This window comes from Scleropages formosus, chromosome 16 (assembly GCF_900964775.1).
Source record: "Scleropages formosus chromosome 16, fSclFor1.1, whole genome shotgun sequence".
Classification (NCBI taxonomy): Eukaryota; Metazoa; Chordata; class Actinopteri; order Osteoglossiformes; family Osteoglossidae; genus Scleropages; species Scleropages formosus.
This window is the reverse complement of record NC_041821.1, coordinates 9,989,021-10,011,222: the sequence shown is the minus strand read 5'-3', so window position 1 is coordinate 10,011,222 and position 22,202 is coordinate 9,989,021. Positions and strand designations below refer to the sequence as shown.

At 40.7% G+C, this 22,202-nt stretch overlaps 2 protein-coding genes across 3 annotated transcripts; one reads left to right on the top strand and one right to left on the bottom strand.

Moving 5' to 3' along the window:
- Positions 1-251: 251 nt before the first annotated feature.
- smim14 (small integral membrane protein 14) lies at positions 252-8,701 on the bottom strand. 2 transcript variants are annotated; one of them, XM_018735613.2, is made up of 5 exons: positions 8,456-8,701; positions 5,785-5,875; positions 3,963-4,011; positions 2,656-2,804; positions 252-2,395 (listed from the first exon to the last, which is right to left on the bottom strand). In XM_018735613.2, exons 2-5 carry the CDS (start codon positions 5,857-5,859, stop codon positions 2,357-2,359), a joined length of 312 nt encoding a protein of 103 aa, XP_018591129.1. In that variant the 5' UTR covers positions 5,860-5,875; positions 8,456-8,701; the 3' UTR covers positions 252-2,356. The 2 variants fall into 2 exon arrangements, with proteins under 2 accessions (XP_018591129.1, XP_018591128.1); XM_018735612.2 differs by having other exon boundaries at positions 8,485-8,700.
- A 2,694-nt stretch (positions 8,702-11,395) lies between these two features.
- ube2kb (ubiquitin-conjugating enzyme E2Kb (UBC1 homolog, yeast)) lies at positions 11,396-20,768 on the top strand. The gene is made up of 7 exons (XM_018735862.2): positions 11,396-11,895; positions 17,468-17,561; positions 18,668-18,726; positions 19,095-19,177; positions 19,495-19,594; positions 19,729-19,857; positions 19,990-20,768. Exons 1-7 carry the CDS (start codon positions 11,833-11,835, stop codon positions 20,062-20,064), a joined length of 603 nt encoding a protein of 200 aa, XP_018591378.1. The 5' UTR covers positions 11,396-11,832; the 3' UTR covers positions 20,065-20,768.
- Positions 20,769-22,202: the final 1,434 nt, after the last annotated feature.

Here is a 22,202-nt window from a genome sequence, read left to right as displayed (position 1 = left end):
CCAAAAAGCTTCTCACACCATAACACACTATAGAACTAACCTTTCATTTTATTTTAAAGTGTATCATTACTCATTACAGCAGGTACACTATGATTATTCCTCCAAGGAAGTAATTGAACTTAAGCCGGATTGTGAAATTAAACCTAATTATTAACTGATCTTCAGTGTCCTGCACACAAAGTACAACATTATAAAGGAAAGATTTAGCTTCATCATTTTGATGATACTGTCACTAAAATATCAGTTGTACTTTTGTACCAGGGGAGGAGTACCTTTGAGAACTGAGAGCTATTTCTTGGCAAAACACCAGTAAACACACCAAATGAAATCTTTTAAATAACCTATCTTCATAACTGAATGCGAACGAAGCTTTCAATTAACAGAAAAAGTTTCATTACAGAAGTACAAAGGCTGTAAAAGGGCAGGAATTTCATTTTGTAGTCGAAAATACACCTGGTGCCACTAGCTGTTACACAGGAGTATGGGGAGCAGATGGTGAAGGGTTTGTATTTGATCCAAGACAAAAGACAGTGCAGTTTCTATAGTAACGCCACATTTTCTAAGCAGTGTGGTGGGTCACCGACACGATGCAATAAAAAAAAAAGTGGTTCACACAATACAGATATTGAACATTTCTACACAGTACTGTATGTTTGTATATAAACCAAGCGTCGAAAAACAGCTCAGAGAAAAGAGTGGAAGTGATAACCATGGTTGGTTATCAGTGGAAACGCGACACTGCTGTGCAGGGAAAAGGGTTATCTTCTCTAACACACACATTTTTCATATCTGACTGCACAACAATAGAAGCATTATAAATGGGTTTTCCTGATTAATTATACTAACTTTCTCAGATTTTATTGGATTAAAGTCCTGCACTAAAGTCACAAAACATAAACCCCAGAGCAACGAACTGCTGCTGTTCTGAGACTGAAGGCACTGAAAAGACACTACAGAGACCTTGACAGAGATACCACTTTATGGGAATATTACAAATGTTTAAAATGCCCTTTTGCATTTTTAATAGTTGTCACCATTGTATCATTACCACCATAGTCATCATAAACATTCAAAACACAGTCATTACACAGAGACACACAGAAATAATTGAGATCTGTGAACATTTACCTATCAGATATTCAAATCCAAATTGTTGAATGACTGAAACTTAACCATTTTCACAACAGCACTGCTTTCTGGTTTAAATACATTTAAAGAACTGGTCTAACTAGTTTAAAACAAACACACACTTTTTTTTTTATGTACAAACATTTTGAGCACATGTAACATTAGTAATATATTGTATCAAAGCAAAAGAAAAATCATTTTTTCCAGATATAACTGAATGCTTTTTGTTTAGACTATTGTACTCAAAAGCTCACCCTTTTAAAGATCATAAAACCTACAGATATTTTAATTGGCTATTAACTTGGTTTGCTTTGCAAATTACCTGCTGGCATACCAAAATATGACAACCAATGTTGCTAACCTGTGTTTTACACTACAAGCAAGGTTATGTGTAACACAATAAAATGCTCCTTCTCTACATTCTGGTATCAAAAGTACTCATGTAAAAAACCGAGCCTCACATATTTTTGCCAGTGGCAACAAGATACTGGACTCTGGACTTTACACTGAAAAAAACACTCCATGTATTTCAAAAATGGGGCAATTCCAATGAAGAGCTTTGTATATCAGTTATTCTTCAGCAAAAGCATGGGTTTATTTCATTTTTAATAAGTATTTATGTGCACGTTTTGCCAAGGACAATTTAAGGTACGAGGGCAAGTCAAAAGGTATGTGCAATAATCATTTGAATACAGACTACTGCAGATACTTTTTGACTTACCTTTGTAAAAAACAAAATCCTGACCTGCATTATTCATAATTACTCCTGAGACCTCAGAAATTAAGTCAGCAGCCCAAAAAGGCCTCAAAGGGACTCAAAATTCTTGAGAAAGAACTGGAAGGGGGATAGAGTTCAGGGTCTCAGCAGTGATTAAGTCTCGGGATTTGGGAAAAGTCCGTTGTAATGTAACAGTTCATTGGAATGTAAGATTTAAGAGCCATTCTGAGTTCAGTTACCATCTCACTTTTTCACTGAAGCAATCTGGTATTTCCCAAGTCTAAATTCAAAATAACCTGAAGATCTGCTGTATTAAACAGTATTAAACTACCATAAGACCCCCTTAAACCAGCACAGTAAGAAAAGACTTATACAAAAAAGTGTGGAAGAATAAAGGCTGAAATCAAGAATAAAAGTAAGCATTCTGTAGGTTTTTCCTAGTCACAGTAGCTGATTGAATGTGTCTTGTTAAATTCTTGACCGCTGCTAGAATCTGTAACTCATCCTTTGCTAGTCAACTGGTGGCGCTGGAGGCTCCCTGCCTTGGTTCTGTGAAAAGAGGGATTAACCTTGACAAACCTTTCCCAGAAATTACTGCCAGAGCATCAAATATGAGGCAAAGATCCCGTTTAAAAATACACTTATAGGTACGTGTTTTTTTTTTTTTTTTTTTTTTTTTAAAAGAAAAGTACAATGTGGAAAAGTAACTATCATTATATTGAACATACAAAGTACTAAACACTATATTTTTCCACAGATGTAAAACCAGCCCCGCTTAGGCACAGGTTTCAATGCTGGGGGTCACTTACGTTGGGTGGGCCGGTTGTCTTCCCTGCAGCTCCAGAGCCCCTCAGACTACCAGGCCTGAGGAGGAAGAGGATCACAGCCAACACCACCCATCCCACCATGATCATGGGCAGCGTGAGATCTCCCCCCGTGGGGGCACCTGGACCTGGTACTGCAGCCAGACAGACATCATGAGAACACTAGTTCACACAGGAGTTGTCACTCTGGCACGGTGAGCAAGTTACAGTGTAGTATACTTCATATGTGCCAGTCCAGTGAAAGAAAGAAAGAAAGAAGCTCAAAAGCAGATAAAGTGGCAACTAGATGATTAATGATAATAGTCATACAAAGCAATAACAGCCATCATCAGCTTGACTGCAAAACAATTACTTTCAGGCTTTGCATATAACAGTGTCATCTGCATTACTAGCAATATGAAGTTTATAACAGAAAGAATTTTAATGGTGGAAAGGGATTGTAATATTTTTAAAAAAATGTGGCACTAAAAGGATCAGAATATTTTGTAAGGGAAAAACGGTTTATATTCTATTTGTACTCAATTAACTATCATTTATAACTTTATTTATTATTTACAAGTTTATTAGTGAGCACAAAGTTAACTAAAATCACTGGAATAATAATGGGCTTAGACTATACCCTAAATAAATCCAAACATGCTCACTGATTAACACAGTAAGGAAGAGCACTTTGTACCATAAATATCATATTGAGGGAAATTGTTTGTTTTCAATAAACAAGTGTACACTTTGTGAAATGTCTCAAGCTGCATAAAAATATAAGACATCATTTCTTGTAGAAGGAAAAAAAAAAAAAAAAAAAAAAAACTTTTATTGAGATACCAGTGTCTGACATCAGAGCTCATTAAAATCAACAATCTGTCATTTTATAAATCTATCTTCAGCAAAACAGAAGATATAACGGTGTACATTCTGAGTGTAACAAGATGCAAGGTCACAGTAGTCAGACCAAACAAACCTTCTCTCCCAGGAAACAGAAATGAACTCTTTTTGAGTTGTGAACTAAAGAAAAGTAAAATAATCCAGGCTGACATAAGCATACAAAAACAAATCTAACAATCTGAATAATTCTTATGGGGAAAAAAAAAAAAAACGCTTGAAATACTAATCACTAAACAATCTCCTCAAAAAAACGAAGCATCTGTACTGACACTGGATCAGCTTCTATTGGCAGCTGTTGAAACATGGGGCTAATGTGGTATCACAATGTGGAGAAGTGACTGAAATACTATTTATTTTACACACAACAGAAGGGGGAAAAAAAGGGGTAAAAAAGACAAAGAAATACATACATTCCTGTAGGCACTCTGTGTCTGTGCAGTAGGACTGGGACTGTCTCAGCTGAAACAAAGACGAGTCATTTACTGAATGAACATCCCACCTTTTCCGCACGACACGCACAAACACACACATACAACTGATGGGCAGTTCCCTTTCAGACATGAATGACTTTGAGGTGTGCGTCTTCTCACACGCACTGAGTGTAAATGACCATTCTTAGTAACCTGTCTCCCCCTGTTGACAGGCAGAACGTGTGGATTTTATGAATACATATTATTGCTACCTTTATTTACCTTTATTTAGCTGAAACGTAGTCAAATTACAATGGTAGATAAGAAGCTTTATTTTACAGTGATATAGATTTCATAGAACAGGATATTCTTACTGAAGTATTTCAGGATAAGTACAAGTGTAGTACCTTTATGAATGGTACTACAGCAGGAGAGGGACTAGAACTGGAAACTTTCGATATCCTACAATAGCTTCTGCTCAACTTAAGTCAGCTAATGTATATATGTATGTACTTGCAATAAACCCATAGGAGGAATTAAAAGTACCAACAATGAACACAATCCTTATACAAAACATGTAACAAACCTTGCAGTGTATAGTTACAAATATAAACTAATGACATATATATAATAATTTGAAGGCAATTCACAAAAATGCTCAAGAACCTCATTTTTCCATGGAAGCAAAATAACCTATTTATTTTGCTAACAATAACATTTCCAGGATCTACGAAACTATCTGAAAATTTTGGCAACATATCTTATGAAATGCAGGCAAAAAAAAAAAAAAAAATGATAACCTTGAACTTATGAACTGCTTTGTTATGTTATTTATTGATCTTGCTGGAGGAAATCAAACACGGAAATTCAATGGTTTCCAGTCAGAGAAATATTAGTAATACTGTCAATTTTTTTCTGAGTTTCACTGGAATCATATAAACAGAACAGTAAATAATGACACTGCCACATAAGCAAAATACTAAAAGGAATAGAGAATAGCTGCAAATGGGACCAGAACACAAATAAATACTATAAGTAACTTCAAAAAAATCATCTTCTTTGGTATCTTTTTCTTTTTATATGACTGCATCTCCAGTTCAAAGCCTACAAAAATCACAGTCTGCTCCAGCTGGTGTTTAATATGGAAATTACCCTTTCGGCAAAAGTATAATTTGGGAGGGAAAAAATGCAAATGAAAAATAAGTCATTTCAAAGGTCAGTACAGTAAGATTGTTTACATTTACATTTTACCTTGGGCTGATATGTCCCTGTGGCAGAACCAGGAGCACTAAAAGCACCTTTTTTCTTACCATTCAGCACTCAGTTGAGCAGCTGACTGCCCAGCCCTCTGGAAGGATTAGAACCCGAGGTGTGTAATACCCGGTATCTACCACTGATTCCGCCCGTGTGATTACAGCTAAACTGATGCTATGTGCCGCCATCCCTTAAAGGCTGGTCTCCCCTGGCAACCTGTACGGAGCTGCAAGGGTGCAGACTGCCCACAAAACAAACAAAGACAAACGTCACTGGAAAAATATTTGATTGGCCAGACAGTTCCCAGTGGCAACCTCAGTAGCTCACAATCTTTTCAGACACATATTCAAGTAAATTTCCACATAGGAAGGTAATGAAGAGGTCACAAAAAGCAGAAGGCCGTTAGCTGGTCACCAAGGTGCACATGTAAATAAATTAATCCAAAAAGAATTAATAGACAAACAGTATCTTAGGGTGCATTAATGAATGTGATGGGTAATCCCTTTCGCGAACAAAATGGACGATGTAGCTCAGCATCTCTCTCGGTTGAGCAGATGCCAGCACTTACCAGGTTTATCAACCTCCTCATGGCGTGTTCATGGGAGCAGATGCACTCACACGGGTCAAAGCCCCCTTCGGCCATGGTTCACCGGGTACACCTGAGACCAGCAGCACAGAACAACAAGCTCAGAGATGCTCCAATTTAGACCATTAGTAATATTCAGTAACATTTCACTCATATTGTTACTACGTTCCTTCTGTTTTACCTCTGAAAGAATCTTGCGCAAGCCTTGTGGAACAGATATTCTGAAAATACCTTAACTGAATTTAACAGTAGAAGGCACCAAGAAGTTGTGTAGTGGTAAGATGGTAAATACCTACAGCACATTCAGTAGCATATGTTGTAACCAAGGATTTCCAGAGATATACAACTATGGCAGCGGGGCACGGTGGTGCAGCAGGTTTGGCCGGAGCCCGGTGTGTTGCGGGTCTGGGGTGCGGAGCCCTGCTTGGGGTGCCTTGTGGCGGACTGGCGTCCTGTCCAGGGTGTGTCCACACCCCCTTCAGCTTTGCGCCCTGTGTTGCCAGGTTAGGCTCCAGTTTGCTGCGACCCCCACTCGGGACAAGCGGTTTCACACATTGTGTGTGTGTGTGTGTGTGTATATAGCTATTGCATGCAGCATGGTGGTGCAGCAGGTAGTGCTGGTGCCACATGAGGCCTGGATTTGAATCTGGCCCAATCTCTATGGTGTTTGCATGTTCTCCCCATGTGTGTACGTTTCCTCTGGAAGTTCTGGTTTCCTCCCACAGGCCAAACACATAGGTTTAAGGTGACTGAATTGCATGAGTGCATGTACTTATGTGTGAATGAGCAGCTGTATGCTTGCCCTGGTGTCTCTGCCTCTGCGCTATGCCTCCAAGATAGGCTCTGGACCACCATGAAACTGCACTGTGCAAACAGAAAACAGATGGACTGGCAAAAAGACATAACCTAATGTGCTGTAGTAAATATCCAAGTTAACAGCTCATCCCAGACACATCACTGAATAATATGTTGGCTGTAGTACACAGTAATTCGGCATGGCTGAGGTTAGAAAATACTGAGAGGGGTATTTAACTGCCAAGATTACAGTAATGAGCTCTTCTGTTCCAGTGTAGTTTAAGGACTCACTGTGATACCACCACATGCACTAAAGTGTCTAGGGACCTGAAACCAGCTCTACAAGCCTGGAAAGCCAGAAAGAGCCTTTCCCCACACAGTGAAAGAATAATCAGCCTTACTCTCACTCCAACCCTCTCAGTTTCACTACCTACAAGTGCCAAGGGACCATCGGCAGTATGTGCGATGACCCGATTGCCACAAGTAGCAGACTGCAAAAAAGCTTTAAAATACCAGTAAGGAAACTTTATATTATTGTGAGCAGTGAATATATCACGGTTTTCCATTTTTGACCGTTACTTATCCAAAACCTTTGTCCAAGGTGAGCTGCAATGTTAAGTTTATGTACTAAGGAGTTTAGTTGTGTATCATTTTATACAGCTGGGTATTGTAATCTATCAATTCCAGTTGAGTACCTTAATCGAGGGTATTACAGTGGGGGGAGCCTTCAGACTGCAAGGTGACGGGCCTTACTACAGTACCTGCTCACCAGTAGATTTTGCATGACTGCTGCTGAATGGTTTCTTCCACAGCACTGGCTTAGATGGTACAATTACACACAAAGAACATGTGAAGCCCAGTACTGCCATGTCCATGTGTCGAGACTGAATCGAGAATGGGGCCACATTCCTGGTCTCCATAAGCCTTCGGAAACATGAACCACCACGCACTTTTTGACACGAGCCCTTATCATATATATGGAGCTCCCTTTTGCACAAGAGCGATATTTGGACTTTAAAGGAAGGAAACATTCACTGACATCTAAAGCTGAATCAAAGACATGACTTACATTTATTCATTAGCTAACACTTCTCTCCAAAGCAATTTACAGGTATTTACAATTATTCACACAGGTAACTTTACCTGAAGCAATTCAGGGTAAGTACGTTGCTCAGGGGCACTACAGCAGGGGGTGGGAATCGAACCTGCAACCTTTGGGACCAAAGGCAGCAGCTCTAACCACTACACTACCAGCAGCTGTCCCTGGTAGAAGAATCCCATGCATTGAAACTGCCAATACAAGACAATACTAAGGTAAACCCCACGATGATTCAACCAACGCTTCTGTAGTGTCTGAGAGACCAATGTTTGTTTACGGACAAGTTTTACAGAGAGAGTAATCTCCTCAAATAGGTTATATATGTCACTCCAGCCAACAGTTTAATTATTACGCAGGTTATTTTTCATTCGCACATCTTCTTCTTGTTCTTGTCAAGCGGTGACAACTCGACTCGGTGTGTAAATACTTTTCTATCTATGCACTTTTGACGACACATTCCCATGGCATTTCACACTCACACGGAGTTTCGTCGCTCAACACCACGTTACACCCACTGGAGTAACTACTTCATTCTTCCGAAGGCGCGACATGTAGGGAACCGAAAACACAACAAAATGTGCAAAAAAATTCTGGCCCTCTGCCACAGGAATGTACCTCAATTCCACCCGAACGCGAGGAGGATCCACCAAACTTAATGACATCAATCAAACTCCTTAATCAAACGAGCAAACAGAAACAATCCGACCGGCGGACTGGTACAAGTAGAAGAAGAAGAATTCCGCATGATTCACTACTCACGCTGTTAGATAAGATCAATTATAACTCACTTGCTGCTTGCGACGAAGTGCCCAAAGAACCGTGTTTACAAAAGACAAGACACTTCTGAATTAACTTGAACTGCCGTCGTACGTTGCAAACAGTAAATATCCAAGGGAAAAAAAAAAAAAACTAGACCCTGCAATAGGTAAACAGTGCTGGCGGTGACGCTTCTCTTGCCCACTGTATGTTTTGATAGACATCAGCCACGTCACTAGTCGCGCGAGAGATCCGGGTTTCGAACAAATAAAGGGCCGGAACACGGAATCACAGAGTTAAAATTGCTACACCTCTCAGAAACACAACGCGCACTCTGATTGGCTACGCACGATGCACAGTTCCGTCTGATTGGATATAGGCAATGCGTACTATTCTTTCATTTGCTATACTTAACGCGCTTTGCACTCTGATAGGCTGTGAGGAACGGTCGCGTAATTTGGCGGTATGTTGGCTGAACAAAGACAGTCATGTACGCTTGGTTCGTTGAGAAAAACAACGTGCGATTACAGCCCTCCCCAACGAGGGACGAGGGAATTGGGGTAAATGTACTACAAGTCATTTTCGTTTTTTTTTTTTTTGAGATCAAAGCAATACTAAAGGAAAAATTTATAGAAATAAATAATGCAGAACGATTATGGTGGTTCTATCGAACAAGCTTAGCTACGTTTCCACAGTTATTATTGGTGTGTGTTTGTGTTTTTTAAATAAATTAGAGAGAGAGTAATCACAGATGGATACAGAATAAATTAAACACAAGACTTTGAAAAAAGAAGGCAGTGAGAAGGGAAACACAATTCAAAATCATTTGGCAAATCAAATGTTGGTCCAAGTTGGCTGGCAATCATGGACATGATAATTTTTGTAATAAAAATAAATACCCAAGCCTACATGACATACATAGTGTTCCATCATTTTTTTATTTTGCAAACTTCTTTGTTCTTACATCCCAGGTGTTATTCAATAATACTGTAATGTTACACATAAAAATTAAGAAAATATAATCAGTTGCTCACTTCAACAGTTTGGCCTTCTGATTCATGCAATCACTAAATACTGAGTTTACTGAATAAACTGTACACTTCTGGATTAACAAGGACATTACTCAACAAATACTTTTTTGCATTTGTGAAAGACATAAAATTGTGACAAAAAACTGTGGCATATTTGTAGGAGGATTCAGGTTCATGTCTTTATGGATTAGTGCATTTAAATATTATTAATGAATTAATACTGTGCATTTAATTAATGTTGGATGCCAAATGAAACGTCATCTAAATATAGTGGCAGTCATCTTTCCAGCCTTTGAGTGATAATTTAGCACTATAGTGCTATACACCGTGTATTCAAATTAATTTTAAATAATTTATACATTCATTAACTACATATTCACAAAAAATATATAAACAAAACAAAAACATTACAGTGTCCAGGGATTCTGATAAACAATAACAAACAATTTAAGGGAAAGTATAAATCAGCAAACATAAAAACACAAAGGCTAGACCAAAACTTTTACCCTACCAAAACCTTTACCGACTTCTCTGTGGTTGCTTTGTTTATTTTATAGCCTCTGTCTCAAACATCCGCCTTCCAGATTTGATGCCCCACTGAGAAAAGCAGCAGTTTTTAGAACAGGCTCACACAGCTGCCCAAAGTACACACTTTATTCAACATATTAACATGGAACAACAGCACAGAGGAGCCCCAGACAGGCCATAAGGAGGCCAAACATGATTGCTTCTGAACTGACATTACTCCTTTTTACTAGCTGATCATGTATAAACAAAACTGGGTTAACGCAGTCAACGTAATTTTTTCTATATTGTCCGTCCATCCATCCATCCATCTTCAGAAACTGCCTATTTAAGGCATGTGAAGTTCAAGTCTGGAATTCATAGGGTCTCTTGTATGAGCCTTATCATCAATTATTGATGTATATGTGGTTGGAGATGAAACCATCTATGCTGCCAGAATGTTTTTATTTTTCCATAAATCGCATGGAGAAGAACTGTAATTAATTAATTGGGCAAGGGTATATCATAAAAGTACACCCACTGTGGGAATTCTGCAATACCCCTCTCGGGGGTCCATTTTTAACTCTTGGGTAAGCAGGGGCCTATTTAGGTGTGCTAATGTTTTGCTTCATTTAACATAACAAAAAAGTTGCAGAAATAAAAAAGCACAAACAGAAGGGTTCTTTAGATAGAATATTTTTGTATAGATATGAAGGCTGCTGATGCTGAAGAGTTCATACCATTTTCAGTTGACAAAAAAAATTCCTTTGACTTTTTTTTTTTTAAAAGAATTTCTCCTTTCGTATACAAAAACAGTGAATAAATAGCATTTTCATGTACCTGAACACTTTCACATTAACTAATCTGATATAAAAATGTTGCATAAGAGCAATCTTTCGATATTACAGGACTTTGAATCAAATATTTTTCTTTATCATATATTGTGAAGAAAAATAAAGAACACCTGCCACATGTCAAAGAGCTGTCTGGAAAAGTGCATGGGGCTTCATTTATCTGTTCAACAAAAGGAAAAATCCTGAGGGCTATTCATCATGGGCTTGCATGGACACTGATATCCAACTTAGCACACGTGGAGAATCACAATAGACATGGCTTCTAGTGGAAACTCCATCCAAGGACCAAAAGCAACAACAACAATAATAATAATAATTTTCAAATAGATAACGTTACACCAGCCCAATCTATCTGTATCTAGTTAGGACAACCAATAACCATCAGATCAAGAGTGTAGAGACAAATAAATTGTCAGAGATGGCATATTCAATAAGTACAGTGAATAATGTGCGAATGAACGGGTTGATAATCCCTTTCAAAGACAATTATTCGAATGAACGAATGAGTGAACAAATGAATGAATGAATGAATGAATGATTCAGTGAAGGAAAGAACGGCCAGGGAAGGACGACAGCGTAAAGGCAGCTTTCTATATAAAGCACGTGATTAAAAATGCTTAGTGTGCAGTATCGATGAGCGATTTGTCACATTTCACATCACAGCCCATCATAAGAGATCTGCGCGCGATCCCTATGTATTAATCGATAAGTCGCTGGAACTGTTGGAGCGGCGCTCCGCAACTCTTCGTGCACCACAATGCGCACCCTTTGAAGGCCGCCATTTCGTTCTGCGGGAGGGGGGCCCTGTTTTTGTTGTTAGGGGAAAAAAAAAAAAAAAAAAAAAAAAGGTAAAAAAGTGGGAGAGAACGATCCGAGTGAGGAGCTGAAGGAGGCCCGATCCAGGAGAGCACACAGCGGCAGCCGGAGGAGAAGGCAGCCGATCCGGGAAGCGCACAGCCGGGGGGAAGGCGCACTGGGACGCGGCGCGGTCATGGCCAACATTGCGGTGCAGAGGATCAAGCGGGAGTTCAAGGAGGTTCTCAAAAGCGAGGAGGTTTGCCTTTCCCGTGTCTCTGGCCTAAAACCTCTATCTATATGGGCAAACGTGCTGGGGCGGGTTATGGAGGCTGTAGCGCGACGGAGGCCTGCGAGGGGAAGGGAGGGGAAGGGAAGGGAAGGGAAGGGAAGGGAAGCGGATCCCGGCGGGGCTCCACTTCAGCTCTCAGGCGGCTATCAGTGGTGCAGCCGGCCGGAGAGAGCCCGGGGACAGGCCGTTTCTCTCTGCTTCACACTCGTGGCGCTCATTAACACTCATTTGTGTTAACTTGCGGTTAATAGTATTTCTAAATGTGACAAAATATACATTTTAGAGGTGTGAAGAGGGTGTCCAGCTCCGTACCTGCAGTCTGACATTGGTCAGGGTAGCTTAGCTTAGCTTAGCTTAGCATAGCATAGCAGTGAGTGGCACAGTCAGTAGACAACGAAAAATTCTTATATTTCCTTACATTTCTCACACACAACGTTCAGCCAGTCGCTTAAAACCGCCTTATATTTTCGATTACTACAAATTATTTACGGAAATGCAGGATAATTTATGTCCACCCATTTAATTAACGCTGCGTGAAGACGGACGGTGTTGTATCACCGGACAATTCGCTCGTGTCGCCAGTGAAACGTGTCAGTTTTGCCTTTTAAGATGCTAAAATGCGGGTTGTGAAGACAAAAGAACACACAGCTAGCCACAACTCTAAACCTTTTCGTTATTTAAAAGTGGTGCTCACTGGCGTATACACGTATAGACGAATTATCTAGTAATTAAGAATAACGAGAGGAAAAGCTGTCAAAATATATTTAACTAGACTAGAAGAGCATAATTAGCTATCACCATCTCATCTGCAAAATAAAACTCGGCTCAAGTTTTTAGTTTTTATCACTCGCAAAATTTCCTTTCTCCTTATTCTGGTGCTTTGGAAGAGAAGGTATCACTATATACTTGGACGTTCGTGTGAAGCTTTGATACTTCATGCTTTTTCAAGTAGATATTAATATTTCGGCAGTGATGCTATACAAAACTTTGGACTTCGAGGATGTTCCTGCAAGCAGTGTTGACGTGGTTTTGCTTTTAAACTTTGTTGGTAATTTGGCTGTTGAGTTAACTGTGTGTCCCGGGCTGCGAATTCAGATCTATTTAGATTTAGTTTTACTTGTAAATTTGACCATTTTACCTTCATCAATACCCTACTGATGAAATGTGTGTCTTCGCATTACCTGAGTGAAGGATTCGGGGTCACGATCGTGTCTCTTTGTCTCCATTGAGCCAGGACCTTGGAGGTGGTGTGCTCTTTTCTACCTTACAATCAGATCATCTAAATCCCTTTGGATCTTCAGGAAAGGTTTTTTTTGTTTGTTTAAAAGAAATCTTCAGATTGTGATTCTCTGTTGAGGTTGTGTCCGGTTAGTAGTGTATCCACCAGTATTTTTCATTGTTTAGCTAAGGCCTTTGTCGAAGATGACCTGCTGTGATATATAGTAACTTTTTTTTACAATGACTTACCAATTTATACAGCAGGCAATTTTAATGAATAAATACCATGATCAAGGGAACTATAGCAGGAGTGGGATTTGAATGGAGGATCTTCAGATTGTAAGGCATTGGCCTTAAACACTACACTGCTTGCTGTAGTGTGTACATGCCTTTTGGACTTTGACTTGAGCACTGGTATAATATTCTGGTACTTTTAAGTATTTGTTACTTTACCTGTGTCTTTGTTACATTAGTATTTTGTTGTGTCAAGATGTGGGGAATAGTAGGGTAAATAGTTCATCAGTTGTAAACCAGTGAAAGTGTTTGTATACAAATACCATGTGATCCTTGCGTTGTTTAATTGCATGGGTGCAATGCAATTCGGGAGCAACAGTTGCAAAACATACTCGACGATGAGCTGGGGAGTTCTGTCCGTTATTCTGTCTGTCTACTCCCTTTGTTTTGATTTGCATAACTTTGGCAGCCAAGGCTTGTATTGCATGTTGGCTGAAACAGGACACCGTAAACGTAACCATGCATTTTAGAGCACGGATATGAAATCACAGTACGGAGTGGATATAATCCAGTTGATTTAATAGAGAATGATTGTCCAACATTGTCATAAATATCAGTTTATTTCTTAAAAAAAAAAAAAAAGTGGATCCACTCACTTTCCCCTGCACCGTAGAACCGTAATTATACTGCGGACATTAGAACATAATTAGTGTTTTAAAGTCAACAGGGTTGCAACATATGCTATAAGATGGACTTTATGGGAAAGTGCTCTAATGGGAAATACTTTTGCACAAAATAGTAGGTTGTCCTACTTTTCAAAGAAATTAAATTCTTCAGAAGAAGCCAACTAACGTAATTTGCAATCCGTTTTAAACTTCTAGCCACAAAATGTTTCCTTGTCTAACGAATGCAGCGCATTTCCGAAAACCCCTTTGTAAGGTGAGGTCTCGTAACTTGAAGGCACAGTTACACACTTTCACCTTTGAAACTAATGGTATGTGTTCCTCAGTTTGATAAATTGACCCCCCCATGCTAAAATAGCACCCATTAAAATACACAATTACTTCAACAGTTAACATTTTTTTTTATCACAAGACAACATGACAAACCAGTTTCCCTTCATTGACTATTCTGGAATACTCTATTGCTGTTTACCCAAGCTTGTTCAGCTGTTTAACTCTTAAATAGTGGACACTTAACACTGAAACAGAACATGCATACATACGGTACTCAGTGTTTATACCCTCTAATGCAGATTGGAAGCATTTGGAAATACCCATGGCCCCAACCTGAACCACAAAGGCTAATTTGGGAGCTCATGCAGACTAAAAGTAGCTTTGAGGTCCAGACCAGAGGCCACTACTTTTCTGCCCCTCTTTGTCAGCAGATCTCGAACAGACCAGCTCAACATGAGCCGCTGCAATGGATTCCGCAGGGCTGCCAATCCCTGGTCCAAGACACCGAGAAAAACAGTTGGATCACACACTGTCGAACACACTGCATCAACAAACTCCTTGGCCATTGTGAGAGCCACATTACCATGCTGAAACTTTAAGTAAACCCCTGTTGGCCCTAGTGAAAGACACCCAACAATTTGAGTTACTTTAGAAATTATTTTCGATTGTTCCAACGACTTGGTGGTACTCGCAGGTCGACCAATGTTCATACACGGCTGCCTCACTCTTGATAGCTATGGAATGATTTAGTAAGGATTTTGCCAATATACTCAGATCATTACTGTGGCTCTGCAACCACAATCCAAAATTAGAGGGTGAGTAAAAAACTGCTGCAACACAATTCTTGCAAAAAATGAAGTGTATCCAGCAGTAAGTTTTCACCTGAGGAAACAGCAAAAAGTAATGTTGAGCACATGCAGCCTTGGACAACGTATATGTGCAAATCTGAGTGTAAACCCAAAGGCATCAAGATGAAACAGAAAAACATAAGATTAAGATGGTCATCCCTTGGGAAATGCACATTAGAGTTACAACGATTTCACTTTACAAGGAGTTTCATTTGATACCCCTACATCAGCTTATGATGCATTTCTTTGTGAGAGCCAAATTTGGGTGTCACGCACCTCCTGATGGCTGAGCAGGAGCAAACTCCACAAACTGAGCAGTGATTGAAACCATCGCGAATTGCTCAGCCCAGTTGCTATGACACACTAGTGCTCCATGCTGCTCTACTGTGCCATCCAGAGCAGAACCACCATTTGATCTTCTTTGCAGTTACAATTTAGCTTGTGTCACTCCTTTCTAAAAGGCCATTAGTCCTCATTTACTGGTGTTACCTGTTACAATCTGTGGTTGAACTATCTGGAAAAAAATGTGAACTTATTCGGTGAGTGTGTGTATATTGTAGCTTGAATTAACACGTATACGAATGTTTTGTTCCTGAAAGGTTTACTACAGGACTGTCCAACTTGTGGAGTGAGAGTTGTATGTGGCCAGCAAGAACATTTGTAAAATTATTGATATTTACTATAAGTGGCATACTATCAGTTCTATTAAATTGTATAATGCAATTTTAGACATACCTTAATGAAGTACTGTAAAAGTACACACACGATGTCCACAACCGCTTGTCCCGAACGGGGTTGCGGCAAACTGGACCCTAATCTGGCAACGCAGAGCGCAAGGCTGAGGGGACACACCCAGGATGGGACGCCAGTCTGCCGTAAGGCACCCCAAGCGGGACTTGAACCCCAGACCCGCCAGAGAGCAGGCCCCAGCCAAACCCACTGCACCACCCTTCTGTGAAAGTACTAATATTTCAATAGACACATTTCAGATTCAGTACATCCCTTACGCTGATTTTTACACATGTGGCCCCCAGATAAGTTCACATTGATGATTGTGGCCCTTGGCCAAAGAAAGTTGGACACCCCTAATCTAGTATTCACTTTGTTGTAACAGCTGACCTTTTGGTAATGTTTGTGAACTTTGCAGCATATTCTTTGCTTTTCTAGTAACCTTCATTCAAAACAGGTCACGTTTAAAGTATTTCACTGTAGTATGTGCCTGGTCCACAATCTAACTTTAAATGATCCTAGTTTGTGTTGCACATTTTATTTCCTTCTCACATATTGGATGTCTGTCTGGTTCTGTAGTTTTATATCCAGATGCCATTTGTTATTTGTATGGCATTAATATGAAATATATTGGAGTCATGATTTTCTGCAAGCTTTGTGTCTGTATTTCTCCTTCACTATTCAGTGTTATGAGGGTGAATTCAAAGGAATTAATGCCTGTGTCATGGCTTTTTTACAGGTTAATTGGATTTTGTGACAATTCAATGTTGTTTTTAAAGGATTTATGCAGCTGCTGTAGTATTTGCGAGTCTAGACAATAGAACAAATCCTATTTCTATTAAAGACATGATTTTCCCATTGTAAAACACACACGCTGGCCAAAGCCGCTCATCGCGAGCGGGGTCGCGGCAAGCCGGAGCCTAACCCGGCAACACAGGGTGCAAGGTTGGAGAGGGAGGGGACACACCCAGGACGGGACGCCAGTCTGTCACAAGGCACCCCAAGTGGGACTTGAACCCCAGACTCACCAGGGAGCAGAACCTGGCCAAACCTGCTGTGCTGCCGCGCCACCCACCCATTCTAAAACACGAGAAAATAATCTGGAAAATATGTATGCAAACAGCACTTTCCTGCATGTTTTTTTTGACCTGTTCTTGTGCCAGTTGAATTCTCATCATTCTTGTCAAGTGAAAGAGCTCACAGGCTGCAGATTAAGAATTAATACATTATTTTAAACGCCAAGCACAATAAGAAAATGGCATGTGAATAATGATAATTTCAAAAAGTACCAGGCTGCATAATATATGGACTGTTCTGGCTATTTGACTTGCCGAAAATGATTGTCAAAATGTTGCACAACGCATGTATTAAACGACACTTTATGATAAAAATAGAATTTAGAAAGTATGCAGAAAGACCCCTGATGTTTGCAAGAGCACTTTAGATGACACCATGGCAGCTTTGTGCTTAAATTCCAGTTTGTGTGAATGTTTGAATAACCTCTGCATGTAGCTGAGTGACTATACCTTGCTGTTTTTTTTTTTCCTTTGACAGACTAGTAAAAATCAGATAAAGGTGGACCTTGTAGATGAAAATTTTACAGAGTTGAAGGGGGAGATTGCAGGACCACCGGACACGCCATATGAAGGTGAGAAGTCCCTCCCCACTTGCCTCCACTCGCAGGCAGAGGTTCTCGCGCTCGTATTTACCTAACTTTGCTTTCCCTCGGCCATGTGGAGGATGTACCTACACGATGGGAATGCAGCATGCCAGCTGAACCGTACGCTGCCATTTTTAGGCCTCATTAAGTCTGCTGCGGATTGCTGAGGTGGCTGTGTGTTAATGGCCTGTTTTCACGGAAAAGCAGAAATGTCTCCTCCTCATTTTGTCTCGACCCTGTAGCTCACTGCACAAGTTTAATGTGCTCGCTGTTTATTGCTGCTGGCGAAGTCTTTATGTGCATTTCATTGCATGTGGCTGACAGGATGGGTGTTAATAAGATGTTAATATGAAAATACACACCCTTCCTCGCAGCGCCAAATTGAACTTTTAGTTAATATCGGCTGTAATAAAAAATTTGTGGACAGGCATGTCAGACTCGGTGAATTATCAAATGATGTCTGTCAAAATTACCATGTATGGCAGTATAAGATGTTAAAGAAGTTTAGCTGTGCTATACGTGGAATTGACGGTTCTAGTCACTCATCTTGAATGGTGGTGAACGTCAGAGGGAGCAACAGGGGAGACCTGCAGGGTCCCAAGCTGCCACTACTTCAAGTTGTTGGCACCTTCAAGCCTGGACACTGTGCGCCACACAACCTGCTTTTGCTCCAGTGATCGGGGGGGAGTGCCACCATATTCACAGATGGGAGTTGAGCATTTGGACAGTCTGTAAAAATTTCCAGGGAAGTAGTGGAGTTTATTATACCTATTAAGTGTTAATGGGCTGTCTGGTATAATATTTTTCTTTCCCATAATTGAAGGATAGGCAGGAGGATTGCCAAAATTAAACGGTAAACGCAGCTATGGTAAAACTGCACACTGGGCATGTTGTCTTCAGTTGTGCACCCACTGGTGTTTGGGGGCATCCCTTCCCCCTCCGCTTAACTGGGAACTGATGATAATGAAATGCGTGGTTTAGTTTTCTAATATAACCCATTACCTTGATTTTGATTACTTGAAAAAGCTGAAAATGGACATTTTATTATCTGTAATTTTTTGCAAATTTTCAAAGATATCTCTTGTCTTCAAAAGGTGGTAGATATCAGCTGGAAATTAAGATCCCAGAAACGTATCCATTCAATCCACCAAAGGTAGGTGTCACAGCTTAAGTTCAGAGGTAAAAGAGTAGTAGTATTGTCTCTTTATTAAAAAAATTTTGTGACATCGGGACTGAGATTTACTGTGTTGCGCTTGAATGCTGAAAAGGATTGTTTGTGCGGAGGTGGTACAGGTGAGGAGGGGTAGGAGGTGATGGCAGCACTTTGCTCACTGGGGGTTTCCTCTCCCACCGCCATCCACTGTGGTGCTGCTCCGAGCGGCAGAAAGCCCCAGGACAGCAGAAATGCTGAGCTGTGATCAGCTGACATGAGCTTTACTTTGTCTCCGCCCCAACCCCCCCTCCACCCCGTTAGTGCGAGAACATATGGCTTTGCTGACACTACTACCCTCGGTCTTCCAGGTGCGATTTATAACCAAGATATGGCATCCAAACATAAGCTCAGTCACTGGAGCAATATGCTTGGATATTCTTAAAGACCAGTGGTAAGTAACTGCCCTCACATTCAAGGAGGTGGTGTAGATTTCACCGGATTTTCAGCTGTAGAAAGACTTAAAGGACCTGGCTACAAATTTCACCTCTAGTTGTACCTTTGAGCAAGTCACTTACCCTGAATTGCTCCAGTAAAAAATTACCCAGCTGTATAAATGGGTGTGTGATTGTACATTGCTTGGTAAATAAACCTATATTGTTACAAGTTTCTTTAAAGAAAAGCATAAGATGGTGATAAAAGGAACGGCTGTGTGCCATGTGTTTACTCACAAAGAAACCCCTCCCAAAACACTGCCATCTGACCCCCCAGGGCAGCTGCCATGACGCTGCGCACGGTGCTGTTATCGCTACAGGCACTATTAGCAGCGGCAGAACCAGACGACCCTCAGGATGCTGTGGTGGCGAATCAGGTGAGAGCGTCAGTACAGCCGAGGGGCACGTTTGTCCCTCCCAGAGCATTCAGTTCAATTAAAGATGCACTGTGGCCTTCAATGGCCAAACCAGCTCTCTCTCTCTCTCTCTTCCACCTCCCTCTATACCTCAGTACAAACAGAACCCAGAGATGTTCAAACAGACAGCGCGGCTGTGGGCACACGTCTATGCGGGTGCGCCTGTCTCCAGCCCCGAATACACCCGCAAGATAGACAAACTCTGTGCTATGGGTTTCGATAAGGTGAGTGCAGCTTGTCTGGACACTCACCATTGATACACACTTCCCAAGTATGACAATTGTGTTTGTGTAGTGTTTATTTTTTTAAATGAGATGTAATTTGCAGAACCTCCGCTTCTCTCTGCCCACAAACAGAACGCAGTAATAGTGGCCTTATCTTCAAAATCCTGGGATGTGGAGACGGCGACAGAGCTGCTTCTCAGCAACTGAGACCATGGCGGAGGCGGCTTTACGAGGGTTAAACACCCCTACCCCGGGCCCCAGCTATCCTTTTGCCCCCTCTACTCTCCCACCTCTAGTTTTTCTCTCCCCTCCCCACATCCTCTGCCAAGCCTTCACCACTCTTTTATGCTCTTTTTGGTTTGTTTTTACTTTCCAGAGTACCTCGAGTTCCTTTTTAAAGAAACTGAACAGTTCCAATCACTGTCACAGCATAAAGCTGTACAGCTGCAAATGGGGGCGAGAAGGAAGTAGTCTGTAAATAAAGCTATTAAAGTCTGTAAATTTAAAAAAAAAAAAAAATGGGGAAATTTTTTTTCTTATTGTAAAATGGCTTTAAATTTCAGCTGTGATTATGAAAAAAGGATCTTACCCTTTACTTTTATTTAAGATGTGTCCGAGCGCCATGACTTGTAAAAGCATCTGAAATGTCCCGCTTTGCCCTGCGTTGTGTCCATGGTGTGGATTGAAGGAGCCCATGTCCAGCGTCTGTACTTGTATGATGGTTTGCAGCGAGAGCTGCAGTCTGTAGGGGCCACCTCCACCCCCTCCACACCCTTACCACCAGGCAGTTGGGCAGTGCGATGGGCCCTTCTCATACCCAATGGGAAAAAGTTTGTTTTGGCACAAAAATATCTTCCCATTTTTTGCTTTTTTGGATAAAGTGGTTTAAAAAAAAAAAAAATCAATATCCACATCAGTTTAATTTGTATTTTTATGCATCATTAAAACAAAATTATGCCCTGTTGGCTGCTCTTTAACTATTTGTAGTACACATTCATAAAGAACACAGCATCTCTGGGTTATTAAATGCCTGCTTCAGGCAAAGCAGAGTGCTGGCATGCCCTGTTTCTGGCCTGGTCTGGTTGCACACTCTCCCTAGCCACAGAGGTGAGACAGTGTGTGGCTGAGACTTGATTCTATTCTCTGCTTCCTGCACCGCTTCTGGTTGTGGAGATCAGAAAGGAAGATGCATCTTGCTCAACATATCACAGAACCACATTCAATGTCTCTAATAAATCTAACCCTGTCAAATGGCCAGAGCGGCAATTTACTTCATCGCCCCCCCCTTCGCTCCTGCCCAGCAGGAGGTGAACTGACTCCTTCCTGCTGCCCTTGGCAGTCCTTCGCTCATCCTTTCAGCTCTGAATAGCAGGACAGAAGTGGGGCTAAAGCAGTAAGAACACAGAAGTGGAGAGCCTTTCCAACAATCTCACCATATAGTGCACAAGCATCAGGACTTATGATATACGATTTTAAATTTTCCTTTTGCCATCGCTTAATTTGTCTTCATCCAAAACTGCTGTTGGACTGAGGTTCAAACACTAATATGTTAACATGTATCTTTTATGCTTTATGTAGGAATGTGTTACGATCAGGATGCATTACATATTTATTGCCAAAAATGTTTCATGATGAGATTGATTAAACCTTACATTACCACATGATGCCATGACAGCTATAGTGTAAGAGCTAACTTGATATTCCTCAAGTACACACTGGTGCTCAGAGAACAAAAAGGTGTTTTGCTCATTTCTGGAAAAAAATGCTAGTCATTGGTTAACTTTCCTACTTTTGTTTTAATCACATTTTACTAACTTTTGCTGATCAGCGCAAAACGAACAAAGGCCTTTTTAATATACTTACTTGTCTAGGTCAAGCTTGTGTGTTTATCTGGGAAAAATTACTTGAACATGTTGCCATTTACTTTTAATGCAGCATCCTGAGTTACTATAGATGTAAAAAGTACAGAGTTTGTAAATATTTATTACACCAACACTAAACCAAGGGAACCTCATACTGTTAGCAGCACAGCAGTAAATGCATCTGAGTTCCAGGGTCAACAGCAACTTAGCTTTCTTCTCCTGCAAGCTACCAGCCTTAAGGTTGCAAACTAATCCTAGTGTAAAGCATGTACACATGGCTAGATTTATTTTGGGGGGTGGGATCACCTTCCCTTTCGCCCCCGTAAGCACCTTTCCTGTTCTTTACACACCATGGCTCAGCACAGGGGTTGAGTGGGGACTGAGAAGGAAGCAATGTGCCAGAACTCCTCTTGTACATACAGCTGTGTTCTCATATTGAAGACATTCGTCTCTGAATGCACTACCAATGGCTGAACTTATCTT